The sequence below is a fragment of the Psittacula echo genome (assembly GCF_963264785.1).
Source record: "Psittacula echo genome assembly, chromosome: 1".
Taxonomy (NCBI): Eukaryota; Metazoa; Chordata; class Aves; order Psittaciformes; family Psittacidae; genus Psittacula; species Psittacula echo.
Genome location: NC_137735.1, coordinates 65,075,548 through 65,098,810, shown reverse-complemented (window position 1 = coordinate 65,098,810; position 23,263 = coordinate 65,075,548). Strand labels below are relative to the sequence as shown.

At 40.1% G+C, this 23,263-nt stretch overlaps 1 protein-coding gene across 1 annotated transcript in view; it reads right to left on the bottom strand.

The window, feature by feature from the left end:
• The window catches only part of NR3C2 (nuclear receptor subfamily 3 group C member 2), a gene marked incomplete at its 5' end in the record, with an annotated part of 201,683 nt that overhangs the window by 50,102 nt on the left and 128,318 nt on the right, over window positions 1-23,263 (bottom strand). Inside the window, one exon of the mRNA XM_080630293.1 lies at window positions 4,175-4,291. Coding sequence (XP_080486419.1) covers window positions 4,175-4,291 — 117 coding nt within the window. The remainder of the gene's footprint in view (window positions 1-4,174; window positions 4,292-23,263) is intronic.

Here is a 23,263-nt window from a genome sequence, read left to right as displayed (position 1 = left end):
GTGGGAGTCAAATGAAAATGTCTCGTGCAGAAGTGAGAGACTCGACAAATCTGATCACAGCGTATGTTGGAAGAAACCTCACAATTCATGAAGTCATTCTGGTCCATAATTAACTGAAAATTAATTACAGAATCTTGAAAAGAGCATAAACCAAAAATGGGCCAGCATACCTTCAGAGTGCAGTTGCTCACTCTGAATCTCTTCCAATAATTAAGTCTAGCATATGTCACCAGAGTTAAAAAAAAAAAAAACACCACCAACAAGGCAACAAACAAACTATGATACCCGAAAAAGTTTTGGAGTCCTACTTGCCAAAGGGATATGTCTGTCTGTAGTGCATACACAGACTTTATAGAAATGAGGACGATGAATTAACATGATATTTGGCTAACTTCAGCTCTGCAGAAATTACAGGCTGCAGACGCTTCTTAGAAAATCAAAACAAAAATGGAGAAAAAAACATAATTAGGTAAATTATTTGCTGCCTTGATGAATAATTTTCTAAATATTATTAGAGGATCTAAGAGCTTGGAAAATGCTCCAATTTTTCAGCAAACAAAAGGAGGAGGTAAACAATAAAACTGCCAAATTAATTTGGTTGAGCATTCATGAAAAGGTGTATTTTGTATCACTGAACTACACGTATTTATAAAAGGTGCTTAAAGCATGGCATGATGCCACACATCAAAATATTATTATTTTTTTTGGTTTTTAGGAAAACAATTGTCAGCATGCCGGGAAGCAGGAGATACGCCATCAACACAACCTGTGACACTTTCACACAGCAAACGAAAGAAAGAACATTTTGAAAATATTGACAGAGAATCTAACCAATAGGGAAAAAAAAACCCCAAAACCCCAATCAACAACAAAAACCCAAAGAAAAGAGTTCAGTGGATTAATCGGAGATTGTGCAAAAATGTCCTGCAGAAAACATGGAAACTCTCTTTCTGATTTCCAGTTTTCCACTACACAGATTAATCTCTTCAATAACGACAGGAGGACAATCACAAACTTTCAAATTAGAATTTGCTTTATAACCCCCCATGGCAGTAAGCAGGAGGAGCAGGTCGGCCTGAGGTCTTTCACTCCTATCTGAAGACAGGGAAAGCTGAAAAAGAAAAGTCAGGGTCTTTTCAAGCCCATGGGAGACAGGACCTTGTTCCCCAAGGCAACATTTCTTCTGGATAAACTCAGGATTTTATTTTTTTTTTTTTAGTAAGAGGATAAAACAATATAATTATGCACAAGTGGAAAAGAAGTGCCCACGGCTTCAGGAACCTGCACGCATTTCAGGCCTGATCTATTCTTGTGACCCTTTTGCATGTCATCTTATTCTGCTTCTCAGGGGGGCAAACACATTGGCATCTCTGATACAGTTTGGGTTTTGTGTTTACCTCCACTTTCATTTGGAAGGTGAGAGCTCAACTTAGATCTGCTGCACAAAGAGCACAGCACTGTGCAGTGTGACTCAGCTGCAGAAAGGACTGTGCTGCAAACAGGACTTGAACGACACTGCTTATAAATTCATTTTCCTTCAGCTCCACACCGATCACATTGCCTAGCACAACACTTGTGCATTTTGCCTGTAAGTTCAAATTATAAACAGTTAAAAGCATATTTTTATTAGCGCATATTCTTGGCAAAACTTGGCTGACCAAATGAAGCTATAAGCTTCAATGCATCTTCATAATAATATAAACATATTCAGTCTATTTGAGCTAATTATGAAAAAATGTTATACTAAACCTTGGAAATTTGTTTTAAGAGAAAATTACGGGTTTCAAATACTCATTAATCTCTCTTCTTCCCATTTCCACCTCCTTTTTTGTGATTATCTCTACCCTATCAGAACTCCCCTGCAACAGCACACAGAAGTTCCCAAAATTAAGCCTGAGATGCTGCGTTGCTCCTCTGGAGACGCCCAATGCAAAACTCAGGACGGGCTGGGTGGGGCTTTGAGCAACCTGGTCTAGTGGGAAGTATGTCTGCCCATGGCAGAGGTCCTTTCCAACCCAAACCATTCTATGACTCCATGATTCTCACCACCGGGTAAGAAGAAACGCCTAAGCAGCAAATGGCTTTTCTACCAACATTTTTTGCCAGACCTGGACAGGCTCAAAGGCTGCAAGGTGTGTTAACATAATTTGCCAAGCCTCAGAGCTGTCTACACAGTAACTCTCTGCCTTCAACCTAGCTGTTGTCTCCTGGACCATGCAGAAGGTACCACACTGCATTAACATCCACAGCCATACCCACACTGTCTCACTCACTACTGTGATGAAAAGATCCTTCTATGTCATTTTAGTTCATTTATGTGTCATAAATGGATCAAATCAGGAATGAGAATTTCACTTTAGTTCCTCTACATGAAGAAAATCACCAAAACAGATAAACAGCAAAGCTCAGCCGCACGCCAGCTGTACACTGTGGAGGCAGACTTGGCCTTCTAGGTCATTAAATGCAGATCGCTAATTACAATTTCCAGCAGACTACCAAGCTCCAACACAGGGAAAGATTTTCAATGCATTCCTCATTTAAAGCATTCCAGTCAATGTGTCTAAATAAAAAACAACAACCCCTCTCAAGCAAAGTTTACCCCTCCCTTGTTTTTCATTGCAGATGACACTGTGTGAACACATCCTTTGAAACACACTAGGAAATCGCAATGATGAACTCATGACATTGCAAAGTGTCACATGTTGCTGTTTCAAAAGGTTATCAAGTCGGATGGCAGCCCTGTATTCTGATGCAGTGCTAAGCACACATGCCTGTCTAGAAGGGCACAGCAATGGAGGATGCCCTGCACCAGCTGCTGGAGGGCTGCAGCAAGATTTCCAGTACCCCAGGAATCTGGGCTTCCTGCTCCACATGCATTTTCAGCATCTTTTTTTTGGAAAGAATAAGCTAGTACCATGGAGCTCCCACTTCATCAAAGAAAGGTGCTGTTCTGCTTTCCTTGCTAGTATCAATAGCACAGATCAAAATCAAGGGAAAACTGTCATCACCCAGCATGCCACAGTCTGGCCCCATTTTCTTTTGAGAAGCAGAAACAAGGGGCCTAGAAGGCAACTTGAAGGTAAAAGAGTTGAAAGAGGTCTTAACAGGGCTAACATCCCCAAAAAAGTAAGAAGTTCTTTGCTTGAGTATTTCTGCCAGGAGACAAGACAGAAAAAGACATCTGGGAGTTAGAAAAAAGGTACCAGGCAGAAGGCAGGAACCAGGATTTTGCATATAACCTATGAAAGACAAGCAGCTAAATCTGTCTGTAGAACTAAACTAAGCTACTAGGAGAGAATAGGTCCAGGAGGATAAAAAGCGAATTGGGAAATGATTTGGAGGAATTAATGTGACCAGCCTATAATTTTCTGGAGCAGTGAAAACACTCTATAAGGGAAGGGTCATTCTGTGCATCAGGGAAAGGACCTGAAGCAGTATCCAAAGCCCCGTTCACAGACAACACAATAAACCTAAAAGTAGTGGGGAAAAATGTGATTTGCAATTTGCTCAGGTGATAACTTGAAACAAGACGCCCACTGAAGCATAGCCAGAACTGTGCAGACACTGCAATTGAAGAATTAAACCTATTTATTTTTTTGAAGAAAAAAAACTTATTGTAAGTTTTGCTATCATACTCTTTTCAAAACACTGTTGAAAATTATCAAGGAAAGGCTTTGTCTTTTTGTTGGTAGCATACGCACGGTGGAGTAACATTATCTAAACTACGTATCCATACAGTTGCAGAAATAATCCGATATAAATGTTGAACAAGCAACAAAAAAGTGGCGAGGTTCACTATACATTGATTTGCTTTCATGATGGTGTAAAATGTTTCCCACTATTTAAGAGAAAGCTCATCATAAAAAGCAGTACTTGTAACCATAATACAAATATGAGATACTTGAAACCATAATACTTTTATCTACACAAAATTCCACTAAAATTACCGTCATCATAAAACACTCACTTCTCTTTTTTCTGAGCTATAAAATACGTGTCTCCAAAACCTGATTTAGAATGAAAATAGAGCTTATTAGCTATTAAGCACTTCTTCAGGATAATTCAAACTTAAACTTTTGAGATTATGCAGCTGCCAGAACTATAAAAAGCCTGCACATTTCCTATGTTTTTGCCTAATCAAATTAGGAGACCAAACTATTAATATTCTGCTTACCTCCTAAATTCATTCCAGCTTGCAGACATTTCTGTAATCGACAGGCTGGGCAGTTCTTCCTTCGAATCTTATCAATTATGCAGTCATTCCTTCCCGCACACAGGTAATTGTGCTGTCCTGAATGAACAAAAACCAAAACACATTATTAGAGAATGTATTTACATAATACCCATTTGTTTTTCTCTATTGTTTTTCAGTAATTTTGAGCTTCTCATCAACGCAGACATTCCCAATCCCATTCTTTAGCTTTCCCAGTAATCTTGGTGACTTGTCATGGGCCTTACTATGAGCATCTCTTCTGTGTAATTTGGGAAAGACCTTTGGTGTGTCACTTATGAGAGATCTCATTACTTTTTTCTAGGCATGACTGAGATTTTTCTTTTTGCAAAAATCCAAACTATTTGTTCGAGCTTTCTCAAATCTTCTTACGCATACGCCATATGACAAAGCAGGCTGACAAGTCTTGGTTATGGGGCCATTCTCATGCTAAAGAAGTTAATAATCTAAAGCAGAAAGACAAAGTAGAGGTTAGTTTTCCCAACACGCTCCATTCCCGTCAACCAGTTCACTAGGTGCCTGATTTCTGATTTTACTGGTTACTTTCTATACAGCAGAAGGTTTCTGAAGGGTTTATCAAAACAGGCATAAATCACAACCATATTATTTCAGTCGTTCTGAGGAGACAGCAGGTATTTAACGCACAACATTTAGTCGAAGGGAAATACATGGCAACCAGAGAAATAGGCTGGCATTTAACAACTCGGAGACTCAGAAGATGTTTTGCTCTGTGGGAGGAACATAGGTAGAACAAACAGATGCAACGTATCAGATGAGGGGACCCCCACATTGACTTTTCAAACTTTTCAAAGTAAGGTGCTTGAATTCGAGGTGGAAAAGAAGCCATGAAGGGCTGGTGCAGCACGGAAGAATTTTATTTTAGCTGCCTCAATCCAGAGGTGGCACACAGGGATCTGGGGCAGCCAGAACAAATGGTTTGCAGTAGATGCAATCAAAAGCAATGTAGAGGGTTTCCAGAGGACGGGTGAAAGGAGAGGACACAGAAATACAGCAAACTCTAAAGCAAGCTGCAGGATTTGCCATCATGCAAAGTTCAAAAAACAGTTCTGTGTAAAATACAGCAGCGTAACGCAGACTTACATAGTGGGCGCTGTAAGAACTACTGAGCCTCAGGGACAGGCATTTTAGATATAAGGTAAGAAACTATTTACTACACACCAGTTTGTAACAAAGATGTTTGAAATGCAAGGTAGAGGAAAAACAGCAATTCTCATTACAGATGCAGTAACATCAGCCAGCACCTAAGCAGAGAGACTCCTAAGCATGTCACGAAGGGAGCAGGCAAGATGTGCCGAAACACAAGAGCTGCACCAATAATGTCAAAGTTGATGCCTATGACCAAAGAAAGCACCAGCTGTAGGTGGGGATGGGAAGCTCAGGCACGGCTCAGAAGCAGAGCTGCACTGAAATACACAGGAGGTCGATGTGTGCAGGGAGCTAGAGCAAACATGCAGCCACCATAAGGGGATGGAGCTGCTGCAGGACAAGAGGTATAACATATGTTTGCCAAAATATTTTTCACAACAAACACGTTTTCTCAGGAAAAGACAAAGAATATTCATTGAGCACAGAAGACCTGGCTTTTGTTTCCGGGTCTTTCAGGAATTTGCCTTCAAACTTCAGATCAGTAATTTTCTATCTCTGCATCTGACTTCCCTTCACCCTTACCCAATGTTACCTATTTAGACAGAGAAGTGAAGTTTGGGCTGTTTCTTGCATGTCTTCACTGAGCGTCTCATACAAAGAGAATGTATCTTACTTGAGTGAGAGAAGTGTTACTGTAGTATCACAAAGGTATTCAGGTAATGCTTTAGATGTTTAAAAAATCAGATGGGTGAAAAAGGGTTTTTATTAAGAGACCTTACCTAGCACTGTGACAGATGCAAAACAACAAAACCTATGCAAAATAATTCATGAATATGAGCTCATGAAGTTATGCCAGGCATAAAATCAAACTGTACAATAATAGTGATGGCACCAGTATCTATCAGCTGGTCTTTTAGTATGCCTGCTAAACAAGATTAAATTCTCAGCTAATCACCAAATGATTTGCTAACACACGTTTAGTTTATGATGTGATCAATACAAAAACCAGATACTCAAGAGAAAAGTCAGCTTGATTCCTATTTATAATTTTACTCTGTACTGAATTGAGCACATCTAAAGAAATTTCACGCAGACAGCATGAAAGTAAAATCGAAGTAGAAAACAAAAGTGTTTAAAATAAAGCAATATGGTATACATACAGTATATAAAGATGGTTTATATATCCTTAAAATACTAGTTTAGCATCTTTTTGTGAGGAGAGGGGAACAATTATTATTTTCTGCTAGGAATGCTAGTACGACTGCTCAGTGCTCATACAATGTCCTTTGTACATCACAGAGTACTGCAATACCATTTTTAGGCTGCCACAGGCGGGTGCAGGCTATTAATATGACAAGTCAGCTCTAATGCTGCAAAATGAACCCCATTGCAGGATTACCCTGAAGGCAGTTTGCTCTTCGAAACTGTACACCTGTTAAGTCAACATTTTTCACCACTGGTTTCAAAAGCTAATGGGTTTAATAAAAAGAGGTTAACATTCATGTACTCCAGGATAATTACCTGGGTCACGTTCGTAAGAACTGTGCAAATGTTTTTGTTTCAATCGCTGTCACACTGTGACTTCATAAGAAATGTTCCTACAATAGCAGAATACTTCCCTAACTCACCCTTCAAATGGTTTAGGTAGCCTGCAATTATTACTTCCTAGCCTATCTACTAGACCAAATGATTTCAGAAAACATTAACTTAGTAAAGGTTGATCAATTTTTGAATCATACAACTCTGAATACTAAGGTATGGTCCAAAACCTCTAAGGAGTTTTTCTAGTAGGCAAGGCGAAAGTCTTTCCAGAAAGCAAATATCTTCCTGTAATTTTTTTTTTTCTAAAAAAATTTAAATAAACACAGTCATCTTAAGACTTACATTAATGGAAGTAACTTGAAAACCCTTAAAAAGCGAAACAGATCAGCATTCAGGAAAACCCTCTACATAGAGTACAGCTATGAAATAATAATGAACAGCTTTTCAGTTAAAATGCTTATCTATGATGAAAAAAATGGCTTCACATTTTCATGTAATCAAATACGGTACGTTTCAAATAAAACCAATTTGATAAAGTAAGTTAGTAAAGCAAAGAGAGTTGTAATGAATCAGTATGTTCCATCTGTGTATTGTGAGCCCCAGTCATGATCATCAACTTCAGAATCAAAACAAAAACCTACACATCTGAAACTGATGCAACTCTCAAGACCTCCAAGGCTCTTCAGGATCTCAAGAGGTGCAAGACCATCCTGCAAAGCAGCTGATGTTTTTGTGGTGCGAGATCTCCAACTCTTTCAAGATATGTATTGATCTGCTTGTGTAGTTTGTGCTTAGCTTTATCCAGGTGGGGGGGGGTTATCCAGTTTAATCATTCACAAGTGGGCTGGAAAGTGACAGAGTAGATATCGAATTCTCATCGCACATGTGCTAAGAGCATTAAGATGAAAGCAATTTTTACATATGCTACCATTAAGTGCACTTTTATGAGCTAATTCCTGTTCCATCTAAAATACAGAGTTACAAAAGATGCCAGGAAAATTTCCTGTTCAAAATAAATAATTAACAGGTACGACACAGTTACACACTAAGAAGAAATAGAGATGTGTCCTATTCATAGTAAAGCTAGAGATTTATTTGGGTTTGAACTTTCCAGGTTATTGTGTCACTACACACCGCAGAATGACACATTCAAACGTACGCACAAAAACACTTTAATATTTCCAACTCTCTCACCTGCAAAGACTCTTTAATTCCCTGCTTTCACAGGCTTACAAAAGCCTGAAAACAAAAACGAAGTATTCATAAAGTTCAGCCTTCCCTCTTCCTACATTTTCTTGAACAAGCCAAATTCAGCAGTGAAGGAAGGAGGGAAAAAAAGCTGTTCTTATTTGGTCTATGAATTGCTGCCAAAGTGAGGCTGCAGCAGTTGTGCTTTTCCCCAGTTTAAAACTCCAGCACAATGACTGAGACACTGGTTCCAAAAACTGACTTGCTAAGATGAGCTTTTTGTCTGTGTGCAGAGTGCGGCTGCACTCTTTGAGGGGCCGTGACACTTCCAGCCATGTAAGGCAGCAGTAGGAATGGGGTGTAGATGTTTCTCGTCAGTAATATTTCTGTTACTGTCTAAGGCAAAATTAGAAAATTACAGATATTTCTGAAATATTCCATGTTTTATCTTCCTCCTAAAAAATTATCTTTTTTCATCAGTTTTTTGAAGTCTAAGTCAGGAACTGCAAATTATTGATAAGTCCTCTACATCTCTGCTCTCTTGTTAAAATAGCAACTACTATGATCAGATGTTAGATTTTGTAAGGAAAAGAAGTAGTATAATGCTGGAAGAGCACCCAAAGACTGTTTAATTCAAGCCCACTCATGAAAGCATGATAAGACTAGCCTAACAATTCAGGCAGGTTTGGGTTGGGTTTATTTTTGTCCCTTTCTCTAAATTTGTCTCAAAACCTTCTGAGGAAAGGTATTCTCCAACTTCCTCATAAGCCATGTGATCAGGCTAGTGATTACATAGCATCAAAACTGTGATTTTTCCCTTTGCATTTAACCCAAATAGGAATATTCTGCAACTGAAAGAGATGTTAGCAATCTAAGACTGTATACAGAGTAATAGATTGCCACCTTCTTACAGCAATCTCATGCCTATCGGAAGATTTATGTCCCCATCTCTTTGCTAGACTAAACAAATCCAGTTCTCTCAATCTCTCCTCATAGGTCATGTTTCCTAAATCTGTCGTCATTCCTCTTTTTCTCCTCCAGCTTCTTTCATAAAACAGAGTGCCCAAAACTGGGTGCATTTTTCTTGCTAAGTTTCACCATCACTAAGGACAATAAAATGGTTACTTCCTGCATCTTGCACACAACAACCCTGCTAATGCAATCCTGGACCAGACCTGGCTTTTGGCAATGGCATTAGGTTGTTGACTCATGCTCGCTTGTGTGCCACTAACCCCCAGCCCCTCTCTTGCAGCACTGCTGCCTTCCATGTTCTCTCCTGCTTCTACCTGGGAAGCCAGCTCTCTTTTTTCTCTCTGCTAGAACTACACGCCCACTGCAACATCCCCTGGGAAAGGTAAGGGAAAAGGCCAAAAGCCACTCCAGGTATGACGTCTAAAAGCAGAGCAGGCTTTGGGTCCTGAGACACAGACACAATTCATGAGGCCTCGCAAACAGACAGGAAAGTGAGAAAACAGGAGTGGCAGCACAGTTAAGGACCAAAGAAAGCAGAAGTAGTCTGAAAAACCCTCAATGTTTAAAATAGCATTGCACTGAAGCACATCAGAATGCATGTAAAATGCCCAAACTTTCCTTATTCCTCCACAATGAGAATTATTACTTTGACTCATGAAATTGCAAACAAAGTTGCCTTCTCTCCGCAGGTTGCCAGAACAGCCAAGCCTTCTTCCTGGGCATGCAGAGAAAGGAGCTGAAAGCCACCTCCAGCCCTGACTTGCAGATCTGCACGTCGGAGGTTGGATCCTTTTCACAGACTCATAGAATGGTTTGGGTTGGAAGGAACCTTAAAGATCACCTAGTTCCAAAACCCTGCCACAGACAGGGACACCTTCCACTAGACCAGGTTGCTCAAATACCCGTCCAACCTCGCCTTTCTCAGATTCTGGACTGGAATAAGGGCTTAGATTTTACTGTATTTCCCATGTGGGAAGATTATCTCAACAATGGTAAGTGCAAAAGTCTTAACAGCTTGGAGTACCTACTGACACCTGTTCAAATAGGCATGTATAGGTGTAAACACTATTACCTTAGTGCCCAGACCTCCTCTAAAGATCCTCCCACTGCTCCTATCAGTATTTACCAGCATAATTATTATTCTATGTTTGGCGGTTATTCTATAACCAACAAATTTGCTGAAGTTACTCCTGATAACATTACTGAATGGGGGGGAGGGGGAAAACGTGGGCTGAATGTCTGTAATTCTACACTAAATTTCCCTCAATTCCATAAATGTTACTTACTGCTCAACTCTGTCGCTTCCCTTTACACAACAGATTGTCAGATTGAATGAGCCCAGCCCCTGCAACCCTTCTGACCTGTCTTACAGACCTTCTCTGCTGAAGGAAAGGCAAAGAAAGGCTGCAGAGAATCATCAGGATTTTCTAAGGGAGGCCTCTCACCTCATGAGTATCTAGCCAGAAAAGAGAACACCAGGTTTTTTCTGCTTTCTGATACAGCCCTAATGAAGGGCTTTGCTTCCTCCAGCAAGAAATCAGATAATCTGTACATCCTAACATCTTAATGCTCACTGAGCTACTACGTGATGCGTTCCTTTCATCCAGCTCTGAAACATTCACAGATTTTGTGAAACTGATGCTGTCTCTGCAATCCAGATAAGCTGTTTTAACTGACAAAAACTATTTCTACCTTTTAATGGCCAGCGTGTAAATAAAATTAATGCTAAGATTGTCACAATGATTCTCCCCATATAGAAAAGGATTTTCTGTTTGACATGAGTTGTATCAACACTATCAAGAGACAAACTGCATATACCTGAGGTTTCTATTTCACCATCTGCAGTGGGTAGGTACTTGCAAGTAAATTGGCACAGTAAGGACAACGATGAATCCCTTTCCAAGTTTCAGCTTTCATAGGGCCTCTATTTCTCGTAATTTAATAAAAAGGAAAATACCCTCCATTCAGTGGAAATCAAAACTGCATTTTCATTTAAAAGGTCCATTTGTTAGACAGTTGAAGGCTTTTTTTTTTTTTTTTTTTTAGCAGTTGACAACTGCCCAGCAACAGCAGCCTATGTTTGCAGTCACTATTTTAGGCTACATCACATGTCAATTACATAACCTTGTTTTACTGCTCTTGAACTGGTTCAAACAACCTGGGAAACAGATTAGGGCAGTCCCTCCCAGACGGCCATCCGCATGCAATGGACGGACCCGTCCCCCTGCCGCAGCTCCAAAGGCTGCAGCCACTGCCAGTCCCTCTCTCCATAGCTAGTTACTTATTGCTAGACCCACCTGAGACATTTGATAATTAACTTCCTCAGCTCTGTTTAAACCAGTCCAGTCTAACCACGGTAAACTAATAAACTCAATTCCGCATGCTGAGATTTGTGTGTGATGCAGAATAAGCTTATAAATGCCACAGACAAGGGACAGAACTTGGATACAAATATTGCCCTTTAATTTTATATAACAAATGCTCGGTGTTTGTATTTTAGATATTGAACCTCAGGGTTTTCCAAAATCCAGTCTGACTTCAGGGTTTATCTCCCTTATTACTCCACAGCTTTACTCTTCTGACTGTATCATTCCCAGATAACGTGCTTTTTGGATGCAGACAAAGACTATTTGCTAATTGCTCAAGACAGTATCAATCTATTAACATTATTAAAGAGTGTGCCTATAACACAGGTATAGTCTAAATCCTTCTCTGAAGCAAGAATTTAGAGCTTTCCTTCCTTCATGATAAATTACAGACTTAATTAAAATTTGTCTTGATTTTGGCAAAATATTCACCTCATCTGGGATATTTCCTGCTTGCTTCTCATTCCCAATTACCTACTGCTGCTTCTAGATCCTTGGCCATCTTTCAGTTTCTCTGCCTTTTTATATTACTGGATTAATCTACCATTTTTACAGTATTTTTGTATATCTTCTTACTTCCTACCCCCTCCCCCCCTTTTCTTTCCTTCAGTAAATTTTATTTGCTAATCTTCTCCTTCACCCACTTTCATCTTCAGTCTTTTACCCCTCCCCGTCCCACAAGTTTTTCTTCAGCTTTCTGATTTATCAATGTATTATTTCCTTCATTCAGCATGTAACTGGTGATTTCACAGGGCACATTTACACTGCAGTTAAAGGTGTGGCTACAGTTCATTTCATACACCCAAGCAAAGTGTATTAAAACTACCTGGGACATGGATAAAACCATAATCTCAACAGCATCATTATTTGTAGTGAATCTCCCCTTGTCTCAGTAGGGTCTACAAAACCCAGCTAGGGCTCTTTTAAAAGCACAGGCACATCAGTTGGTGCTCAAATAGTGAGGATAATCAACAAACTTCTGCAACACAGTTTTTTTCTAAATTTTCTATGTATTTTAAACCTTGTGTTTAACTGCTATTTAATTATAACATGTTATAATTAAACAGTGTTGACAAGAACATTCTCAAAGCCAGCGTGTTGGCCTGTGATCACCCGATCTTCTTCCTCTGCCTGATCTGAAATATGCTACTGATTCTTACTCAGTATCCCAGAGAAAGAGCTGCAGGTTGTCCTTAGGCACTGATTAAGTCATGAACAATGACTTAATGCTCTGCACATTAACTATTGCATTTGTTTCCTCCAGGAAGCCAAGTTTGAAGGCAGAGATGAACTAGCAGCGCTTCCTCCAACTGTGACTACAGATACAAAGCCGATTCCCTTTATTTCTGGAAGAGGAGCAGGGAGGGCTGTGTTCTCTCATGCTTTATATGTGAACGTTTTTAAATTGCCATAGTGTTATGCACTCCCTATCCACGTTTAAGAACACCGACTCCAATGCTCTGCCGATTTCAACATGGAGACCATCTCCTGCTCCTTCACTGTTCCCAGGAATTTTGCTTTCACACATGGGCTGAGATCAGGTTAAGAAAAACAATTGGTACAGTCTGGTGATACTGGCAAAGGAGACGAGAAGTTATAAAAATGGTTCTCACTCACTATTTTAAGCAGATCGAAAGGGCACCGATGAGAGGGATCAAGGAGAGAGAGGAAATTTGGCAAGGGAGCATGGAATGTAGCCCAAAAGAGGTTACTATTTTCTACAGGAGAAACCATCCAGCAGGGTTGAAACCTATTAACAGTGAGACAAGTGAGCAAGAAAATATACGTATCTCGTATTTGAGGTACATGCACACATATTCTTTTGCTGTGCTTAAAACCTGCTGCAGAATTTTGAAAGCTTCTCCAAGCCTGTGCCTGGTGCTCCAGCTATGCCGTAATCCAGGGGGACAGAGCCTCCAACGCAAGATATGCCCCAAACGAGTTCTGAAACCATGCCCAGGGCTCCCTGTCATCTCCTGTCATCTCCACAGGAGGCAGTGTTCATACCAAAGAGCCACATCAACAGTGAGCCACAAAGAACAGCTGGGGCCTCCTGAAATCCAGACGAGTTCAGAAAGCTTTTGGTCCAGCATGTTGGAAGTCTAAAGATGGCCACATGACTATGCAGTAACTGCCTTTAACATGTGGTCAAAGAAATGCTGAATGATAGCAGATAGCACAGAAAAGGAGTAAGAAAAGTGTCTGATCTTCACAAAGCATTTCCAGTTAGGTGAAACCACACAGCACTGGAAATCTGTTTAGGAGGAAAACCAAGGAGAAATACCTACAGACACTGAAAGAATCCTGTTATTGAGATAAATAATTTTGTTTCTGTTTTGAAACTGATTTTCAGTTCAGCTGCTTTTGATTTTAGATTATAATGGATACAGTAATATAAAGCGTGAGAATTAGGGCTTTAGAGGATGTTTTGACAGAATCACACATCTAATATTTTACAGCATTTTCTTTCACAGCAAGTTTCCAAATTTTCATTTTGGTTTAAATTTTAACTGAAGACTAATTTTGAAGTCTCTAGATGCTGTTATCTGCACAGCAGTATATAGGACAGATTTATAAAAGATCACATTGTATGCATGGTGCCTACTTCTGCTTTCCCATGCTAAAAATCTGATAAGGCATTCTTAACATACTACAAATTTCAATGCACTAGTGGAAAACTTCAACGTACAAGAAATGGCCTAGAAGGACTGGAAAGACTTTTTAAACAAGCATCATGTAAAAATCTTGAACTGCAACTGAAACACCTTCCATTTTTGCTGATAAATGTGGTCAACTGCTCTGCTACATTTACTTACATGATGTAGTATATCCTTTCTTCACAACTGTTAGAAATGGATTTCAGAAAGTACGCTGCGTAATATAAGATTTATATCAAGCTCATTGAAGGGAATGTTTAAGAGTGTGCATTGATGTATTCTGGAATATGGAGCACTAATTGGTAATGTAAGGATTTCTAGCTAACTGTATGGCTCCCTAAGCCACACTCCTTCAGTGAATACTTTACTGAAAATGTTCACCTCTGTAAAAACGTTTGTATTCATAAGTGTATACGGGGCTGAAATCTGTTAGCACTACTCACTATTTCAAACAGCTTAGTGTGTCACACCATCCTACTGATGACATCCAGGCATGTATCAAACTGTCTTTGTTTAATAATATGGAACAGGAAAACTAAGAGACAAGTTCTGTTCTCATAGGACAGACAGAAAAAATGAAGCTATAGAGCATTAATTCCATGTTTTGCAACTCCATTTTATAATTTGCAATTCTGAGCAAACTCCTTCAATGAGAAGCATGCTATTTATATAAGATATTACTAGAAAAAAATAGGCAGTTTGTTTCACAAAGTAAAACTTTTCCCAACTCTTGATCTTAGTGAAAATGTTCCGTTAACTTTTTTTTTTTTTTTAAGTAGCTACCCTTTGGTTTTTGCAAACATTTTGAAGTTCAAGTCTGTTGTGTTCTTGCATTTAGCATGCTCAGCAGATCATAAATTTTATTCTGTGTGAATGACACATTATCTTCAAAGCATATTTTTCTCTTGCATTTTTCACGTACAGTTTACTACAGCTCAGACTGGAAATATGCTAAATTCATAATGATGAATATTATTATAAATAATAGTGACAATTTAAGATATTGTCAGCAGATACATTGACAAATCTTTTCCTCTGGAACCCTGGCCAGTAATAATTTTATTTGAAAGGCTGCAAGGAATACCATTGCAAAGCCTTTTAGCAGAATCTCTCGATATCCCCAACACAAAAACATTGACCAAAGTTAACATCAGACACCCACCAAAATGAACTCAGAAAGTCTTCTCATTTGTTTGCTGGCTTTTTAAAGAGAAGCCTGTTTTACCCTTTGAAAGATGTATATGCCTACCTAACTATTTTCTTTTTTTTTTTTTTTCCTCTCAATTTATTTATTTTTATCAGGAACCTCAGCTCTCTGTTATTCCAGGTAATTCTGAAAGAACACAGTCAGAAGAAAGAGAATGAGAGGACAGCAGAAGATTTGATGATTATAATGAAGGGATGAATGGATCTGTACAAGCAATGCCCCTGTAGTAGGTGCAGAATTTCCAGGCTGCAGAGCCATGGGTCCCAGCCCTCTCCACACCCTCAATTCAGGTCAGGCTTGTCACGTACCTCTGTCCACAGTCTTTACTCACAAACACCTGAACAGGACAGGGCAACCCTTTTGCACCCCTGAAAACAGCTACTTCACCCTTTGCTTACTCATCCAACCTCAAGAGGCTGAGTGAAGTATCACATGGCAGCAAAACTACTGATAAATCAAAGCTTCATCTAATTATCCCAAATTTTAGTGGGCATCATCTCACAAGTGACAGCCCCATGGCCTCTTTTTCCAGGTGTGCTGGATTCAACATCTTCAGCCATGGCACCAGCAACAGCATGGCCTCAAGGCAAAAGCAAATCTTGCCCTTCAGTGACAGCCATTGTGCTGGGCGCCACTCATGCCTCCATTAGTGCACCTTTTCACTAGGAGTTGCAATTTGCTTTGGCAGAGAAATAAATCAAGCAGTGATCCTTCACAGTGGAATCATGCTAGGTCTTGTACAACTAAAGCCACGGATGACTCAATCTGCATCTGGCGTTTTCAACACCTACAAAGTTACCACTGGGGTTTAAAAAAGGATAAAAAAAAAAAAAGAAAATAAAAAAAGTCACCTTTTAAGGCATAGCAAATTTTTCATAACTCATATGTCAGAGTGAGATCATAAAAGGATCAGGACTTCCCTTCATTACTGGGGAATAGATATTTAGGTTAAAACAAATACGCCGAATTTCAGCCCAAATGAGGGTGGTCATTGAAAGCAAAACTGACCAAAATAGACATAGGACAACCAGAAAAAAAGTCATCTTGGGACATAAATACAACATCACCAAGCTATAAATCAAATTACTCCATTCTACTTTCAAAGATCATTCTGACTAATTGATATAACTTCTATTTCAAAATATGTTTTGCTCAGTGAAAACTAAAGAACCCTGGATTAGGGCAGCTGCTCCTTCATGGTATGTATCCTCACCTCCTGCATCCAATACATTTAAGAAAAAACAAATACAAAACTCCTCGGTCTACTCACATTTAACTTCACGAGGGGCATGTTTGAACACAGATTTTTGTACAGTTCTAATTCAATTTTCATAATTAAAATTCTGGTAGCACTAAGCAGACTGAATTAATTTCAATTTCCTGCAAGTAGCTATTTAATACGAACTCACGTGAACTGAAATGTCACTGCTCAAGAAGCATACGAACAGCACAAAATCCTTTGGGTTAACTTTCAGAAAATCCAGCAATTTTCCCATTAAAGTGACAGAAGTTAGCCATTGCCAAAGCCCAATCCCTTCAGCAACAGAGAGCAGGTCTAAAGCCTGAGAGGACAGTGGTCAAATGGCTGATTGAGGGTGGCGGTCATTTAGTGTTAAGCCATCGTAACAAGTTTAACCTCAGTTTCACGTAGCTGACAACCTATTTTTATATTCCGTAAACGGTGGGCTTCACTCCTGGCATCAAAAGCAATTAGTTTATCTTTGAAAAATGACAGTGACTAAACGCAAAATTTCACTTGTTTGAAACACATTTTGTAAGTCAAAAGTGATAAATAAAATTTGAATTACGAAAACGGAAATTTTAAAAAGGTCACTAACATCAAAAACCTGCTCTGCCTTCTACTTATGACAGATTTCAGTGTGATGGAGTGCACCCCAATTTATAATTATGAGAGGATAATCCAGTCCTACGCTCTTCCTAACACAGCCCGAATTTCCTAGCTCTGTTTTGCCATCTTCAGAAGTAACTTTGAAACTGCCAGGCACCAGCATTAAAAGCCTCCCTGAACAGGTACACTCGTGTCTGAAAACACAAAGAAAAGATCAAAATGAAAATTAAAAGCAGATGCACTTTATGTACTAAAAGGTTTTTCCACTTTGATAAGTGGATTATAATGAAGTGTGGCACCATGTTTCATACAATTTTTTAATCCAGTCCCACTTATTTACACTCTGAAGCAGCATAATGATTTCAAAGTTGGAGCACAGCCAAAACTCACATGAAGAAATAATTAAGAAGTTGTGTGGAAAGATTCATAGTTGGGTTTTGGGGTTTTCCAGAGAGAGAGACTGACTTTTAGTTAACCAGAAAACCAAAGTTAAAGTAGTTGTAACACAAGATGAAGTGCGGAAATGAACTAATTTTTGAAAGGGGATAGATGCTATGAAGAGATAACTGGAGCCTGACTTGCTCTGCCATTACAGCCTCTCTAAGCTTACCCATCAGCCCTACAGCTTGGCAAAAAATGCTAAGAAAATAAACCTCAAAATACTGTAAAAGCACAGATGGCAGGCATTTCAGAAGAACAAAGAAAAGCTGGAAAGTGGGGAGTGTAGATCATGGTGGGGAGAATGTATGACCAGAGGACACCTCCATAACACTTCTCTGACCTCCACAAGACTCACACCATCATCCCCATGGACTTTCTTGGACTTCTTGAAGGTCCACACTTACTTCTGCAGTAGTGTTTTGGCAAGGCAAAGCTGAAACTAGTCCAAGAGTACAAAGCCATTTATACCTGGTACAATGCATATAGAAGACTACAGGATAGAAGTCACAGTATTTTACCTGTATGTTATCCAAGCACAGATGTCTACACCAAGTAAAAGGGGAAATCAGGCCATAAGTATAAAAAAATCCACTATTTCCTTGCTGAAAAAAAAACAAAACTTCTGGTCAGTGGTTCCATCCTGGGCACAGCACATTCCTCCTGCCCCTAGGAGCATCCTTACCCCTCCTATTTCCAAAGTAATGGTCCCTGAAGATGCTGAGCTACCCAGCAGATCAGGAATACTTATTTTAAAGGGTGAAGTATACAGATATAGAAATACCGTTGGAGATGCACTCCTGCAGGAAATGTATTTTATTATCCACTGATGCACAACACTGAGTTCATTTTATCCACTACATTTCTCATTGGCTAACTTCTCTCTCCTTCTATTCCTCACCTGAAAAATCTGGTTTTACAGTAAGCAAGAAATCTAGAATCCAGTTAATTGTTATTATTTGGCAAAACTTACTTGATGAGAAGATCCTATACCAATACTGCCACTAACACTTTCTACAGCAAATTCCTACTAAGGATAAGCCACTGACAAATGCACAGTTTATCACATTGGGAAGATACCCAGTGGAGTATCAGAGGGACTACTGCTTATTTTGATCTTTTCATTGGAAGTAGGAAGAAAGAAAGAGGAGTTGTCAGCATAAGTGTGGATGGAAAAATAATACAAAAGGGTGTAGAGAAATTAGAAGCAAAGACAGGAAATAGGCAATAAAACTGCAGTTGGAAAAATGCTCCTGCATGTACCAAGGGGGTAATCCAAACTAAAGAGTTAACAACAAAGCAAAATAACAAAGCAGAATTTGGAAAGCTTCAACCTCGAAAGAAAAACCTAGGAATAAGAAGATAACCTGGATGTAAGAAGCAATGCGACAGAGGAGAACTAAGTGCCAATAACACCACTGGCTCTTTCTGTAGGAGCATTATACAGCAGAGCAGGATGGCATGGCAGTGCTCTCTATGCATTTCTTTTGCAGCCACACCTGGAATATTGTATGCAGTTCAGGCACTTCATTACTGGAAGATATAAACAAACTGGAGGAAGTCCAGAGAACTGGAACGGACATGATTAGAAGCCAGAGGGAGTGATTTACCAAGAAAATTTAGAGTAGCCCTTTACCGGCCTGTAACTTCTCAGATAATTAGAGACGGGAAATGATAACAGCCTAGTTCCAGTCTCCAGTCACGTGCCTTAAACCCTTTTGCCTTGGGCACTTAAGCACGTGCCTAGTTTTAAGAATAAAGAGTACACAAATATTTTGACCTGATGAAGAGAATAAGATTAAGGGGAAAAAAAAAATTAGGCTACGTACCACTGAAATCCTCCCAGGAATGAATTATGACTGAGCTACCATAAAAGATGGAGATTGTTTTGCTTGAAATTTCAGGTTATTGCTGCTACTGGGAAGAGTTATTCACCTCTAAAGTTTATTTTCCGTGAGACAACAGGACTGTTAAAAATAAAGCATGTTATCCACATACACAAGTCTTTGCAGTCTTTGTCACAAACATACAGAAGCAAGCTATCCTGCCCAGGTAGAGACCTGACTAAACAAACACTTTTTACCCCGAACTGTGTAAGTCAGAGGAATGGCTCTGAAAAATGATAAATTATATCCCAGCAGGAAAGTAACTGGATTCTCCTAGCTCCTCATGCACCGACATTGCTGGGAAGTGATTTTCAGGAAGGCATCATTTTATGTAACCGTTGAGCTGTCAGCAGGGCTCTACTAAAAGACATGTTAAAAGTTGCGTAGACACTGTCAGAATCTGGTCTAGGGAATGGGTGATTACCATGCCGAACAGGTTTGGCATGCAATCTTTAAAGCAACAACTAACAAACAAAAATGCCTAAAAAAAAACAAACCCAAAAACCAACCATAAAAACAACAGCAATAAGAAAAACACAGCCCAGCTGCAGGCAGCCTGCAAACAAGCCTGCTGGAGTGCAGCTTGCTATATAATCACCAAACAACATTCCAGGCCAACAGTCATGTTGGGGCATGTAGGATTCCCCAGCCCCTCTCCCAGTAGGTGAGGCCTCTCAGAAATGTTATCTTAAAGGTAATCTTGTGCCCCTACCTGCCTCCCCAAACCTCTTCACCCAGCTTGTGCTTAAAAACACTTCTTGATGCTCCAAAAAAAGCAAAGTTCATAGCTTCAATCTGGAGAAATAACCTGGACACAGTTTTAGTTCATAAATGGGGGGGGGGGGGTGGGGATCAACAGAACCCTACACAAGGGGGAGACCTGGAACAAGACAGAATTCTGCAGCATGTACTGGCAAGTTAGCATTTATGGCTAAAATTCTGTTGTGTATGCATATCTGAACAGCATGCTAGCCTAGGCTTTTGTTTATGCAAGTAAGGCAAGCTTTATGTTACAATTTCTGCAATATTTTTAGACGTTTACCTGCAACCTACATTTAGATTTATGAGCCCGAGAGAAGAACTGGCACAAAGTCAACAGGTCTCCACTTCACTGCATCAGTGCCTTTATTTTATATTATGATTTTTTTTTAATGGACTTTCTGCAGTACAGTTTTAAAGTCTGGCAGAAGGTAAAATGACTGCATGGTTGATCATTGCTTTCACTACTTACAAGGTGGTATCTGTAAGTCCAAGAGTCCTTTTTGTCCCTTTTTTCATACGGTATATGTAAAAATGAATCTGCAAATTGGATGAAATCTGTCAAAAACCAGATTATCACCAGTAGATCTTGTAGGGCTACATATAGTTAAAGTTGCCTGACACTTCTCATTTTAAGACCTCATTTTCTATTGCTTATAACTTTACCACACATTAGCAGATAGGGCTGAAATTTTCCATGCTGGATGTCTGCCTCAGGCTGAATTTTATTTTGCAAGTGTAAGAATGTATCAGCTAGAAATACTAAGCTTAGTGCAAAGTAAGTTTGTGAATAAGGGTAGGGAGAAACATGTTGGTTTTCCCCCATGTTACATTTTTCACAGACGTATTTGAGAAGCTCAAGAGCCTTCACACTTTGAGACAGACCCTTTGAAGCATCACTGCTCTGATACCACAGATGTGCCTTTTGCCATCTCATACATTATCACTTAAAATTATAACGGATCACGGTATAAAACACTGAAAAGTTGCAGTTTGTACGTGATATGATTTGCAAAGGTTCTGGTAGAGGTTGGCTGCCAACCTCCAAAGTTCCCTCGTGCAAAGAGTGTGGACCAGGGCAGAGGGTTTGAGCTGAGCTTGTGCTCCAGCCATCTCCTCCATGTGCCAGGAGGTGCTTTGGCATAGTGACTCCACGCAAAAAAATCCCCATCCCACTCTCTAGACACAGCAAAAGAAGAGCTTAGAGGTAAGAGGAACAAGGCATAGTTTGTGGGAGCAAAGGGAACCACCAGGAGCTTAATGAAGAGAGAGGACAGGAGTTCTGGGGAGATAGCAGACTTGGAAGGAGAAAAGCACCCCCAAAAAAGCATTGGAGAAGGAAGGCAGATGTCAGTGATAGGATACTGGAGAAGCCGGGGAGGCAGAGAAATGGTCAGGAGAGCCTGACAGCTCAGAAGCCGATGACTAAAGGAAGAAACAAAAGGTCCAGAGGTGAGTGCTGGCCAGAAGCAGAAGGGGCAGGGGATGCAGATGTGTGGTAACTGGATAAAGAGAAACAGACGGGAAGAAAATTACTTGCGGGCAGAAAGTCAACAGAATATTTCTCTCTATACTGTTAGGGCTGAATACAGGAAACCTGAGACTCAGTTCCCCTAGAAGATGGCGCAATTCCCCTAGAAGATGGCACAACCATCTCTACAGATTGGAAACAGAAGCCAAAGTAAGACAAAAAACATTAGAAGTCTACAAACGCATTGAGCCTGGCCTGTCACTCCCACAATTCCATTTTTCAAAGCTTTTAGCATTTTTTGAGAGAAACTGCTTTCCAAGAAGGCTGACACCCCTCTGTTTGGGGTACTGGTCTCCATGTGAGGCAGTGGCTGCTATATGGCAGCTGGAGCTGGGTGCCAGTGTCCATACATTACATTATGGCTGGAACTACACTCCTGAAAGAGACTTTGCTAAATCAAACCATGTTTTCCCGCATATACGACTGTATTGACTTTAATTAGGTAACTGGCTCAGTGGTTTTGATGGTTTCGATTGGGTAAACACGTGACATGGATTGATCTATAATTAAGATGAACTTTAGAGATAAGTGTTCATTCTTTAAGTGGTGGAGTGGACACATTTGTTGCTGCCTGAGGATGAAGGAGTAAAAGCACAAGTCGGAAGAGATCCTCTTTGCTCAGTCAGTGAGTGCTGACCTCTGTTTTTCATTATTACTAGGAAGTGGTCAGTTAACCCTCATCATTAAGCATGAAAGTGTGACAGAGAGTGCTGATTAATGCGCTGCTCACAAATACGGTCAGGCACGAGGAGAAACCCACAGCAGGCTTCTGGCAGTTTTAAGTGACCATCAGTCATAGTTGTGCAAAATGAATTTAACCCAGCTAATCAGGCACTGAGAAGCCATGGTTCTGCCGAGGGTCAAGGGTTCCCAGGAAACAAAAGGTACAGTATGCTTATATACCATGGGAAAAAAATATAAAAGGGAAAAAAACACCCTGACAGGCTGATTAATGAAAATTAAAACATACAGTAAATTTTGCCAAATGGTAAATTAACATAATACATGCACTGCACATACAAACTGAGAAGGCTACATCCTAAAGAAAGAAAGGGAAGCAACAGACTGACTTCAGCTATCACCAAGTTCATGAGCAGTCTACTAAAAACGTGCTAGAGAACAGCTGTTGCACTGCTGCAGGTGACCCTGTTGAGGCCTCTGTCCCCAGAGTGCTTTTTGACTGCACTCCTCTGTGGACAGGTTTGCTATCTTACCCCTTTACAGACTCAGCCACATGGCCCCCTATGTCCTTTAGCCTGAATTTTGGCGGTACCTGAATTATTGCACGTATTCCCCATGTTCTCAAATGGGTTTGCTGTTTGTAAACCGTTCTCCTATCAGACCCAGAGGGACGAGGAAGCATACAAAGCGCATGGTAAAAGCACAGGAGGAACAGACAGAATCAAAGAATAGTTAGGGTTGGAAAGGACCTCAAGATCATCTAGTTCCAACCCCCCTCCCATGAGCCTTGAACGCTGCCAGGGATGGAGCACTTACCACTTCTTTGGGCAACCTGCTCCAGTGCCTCAC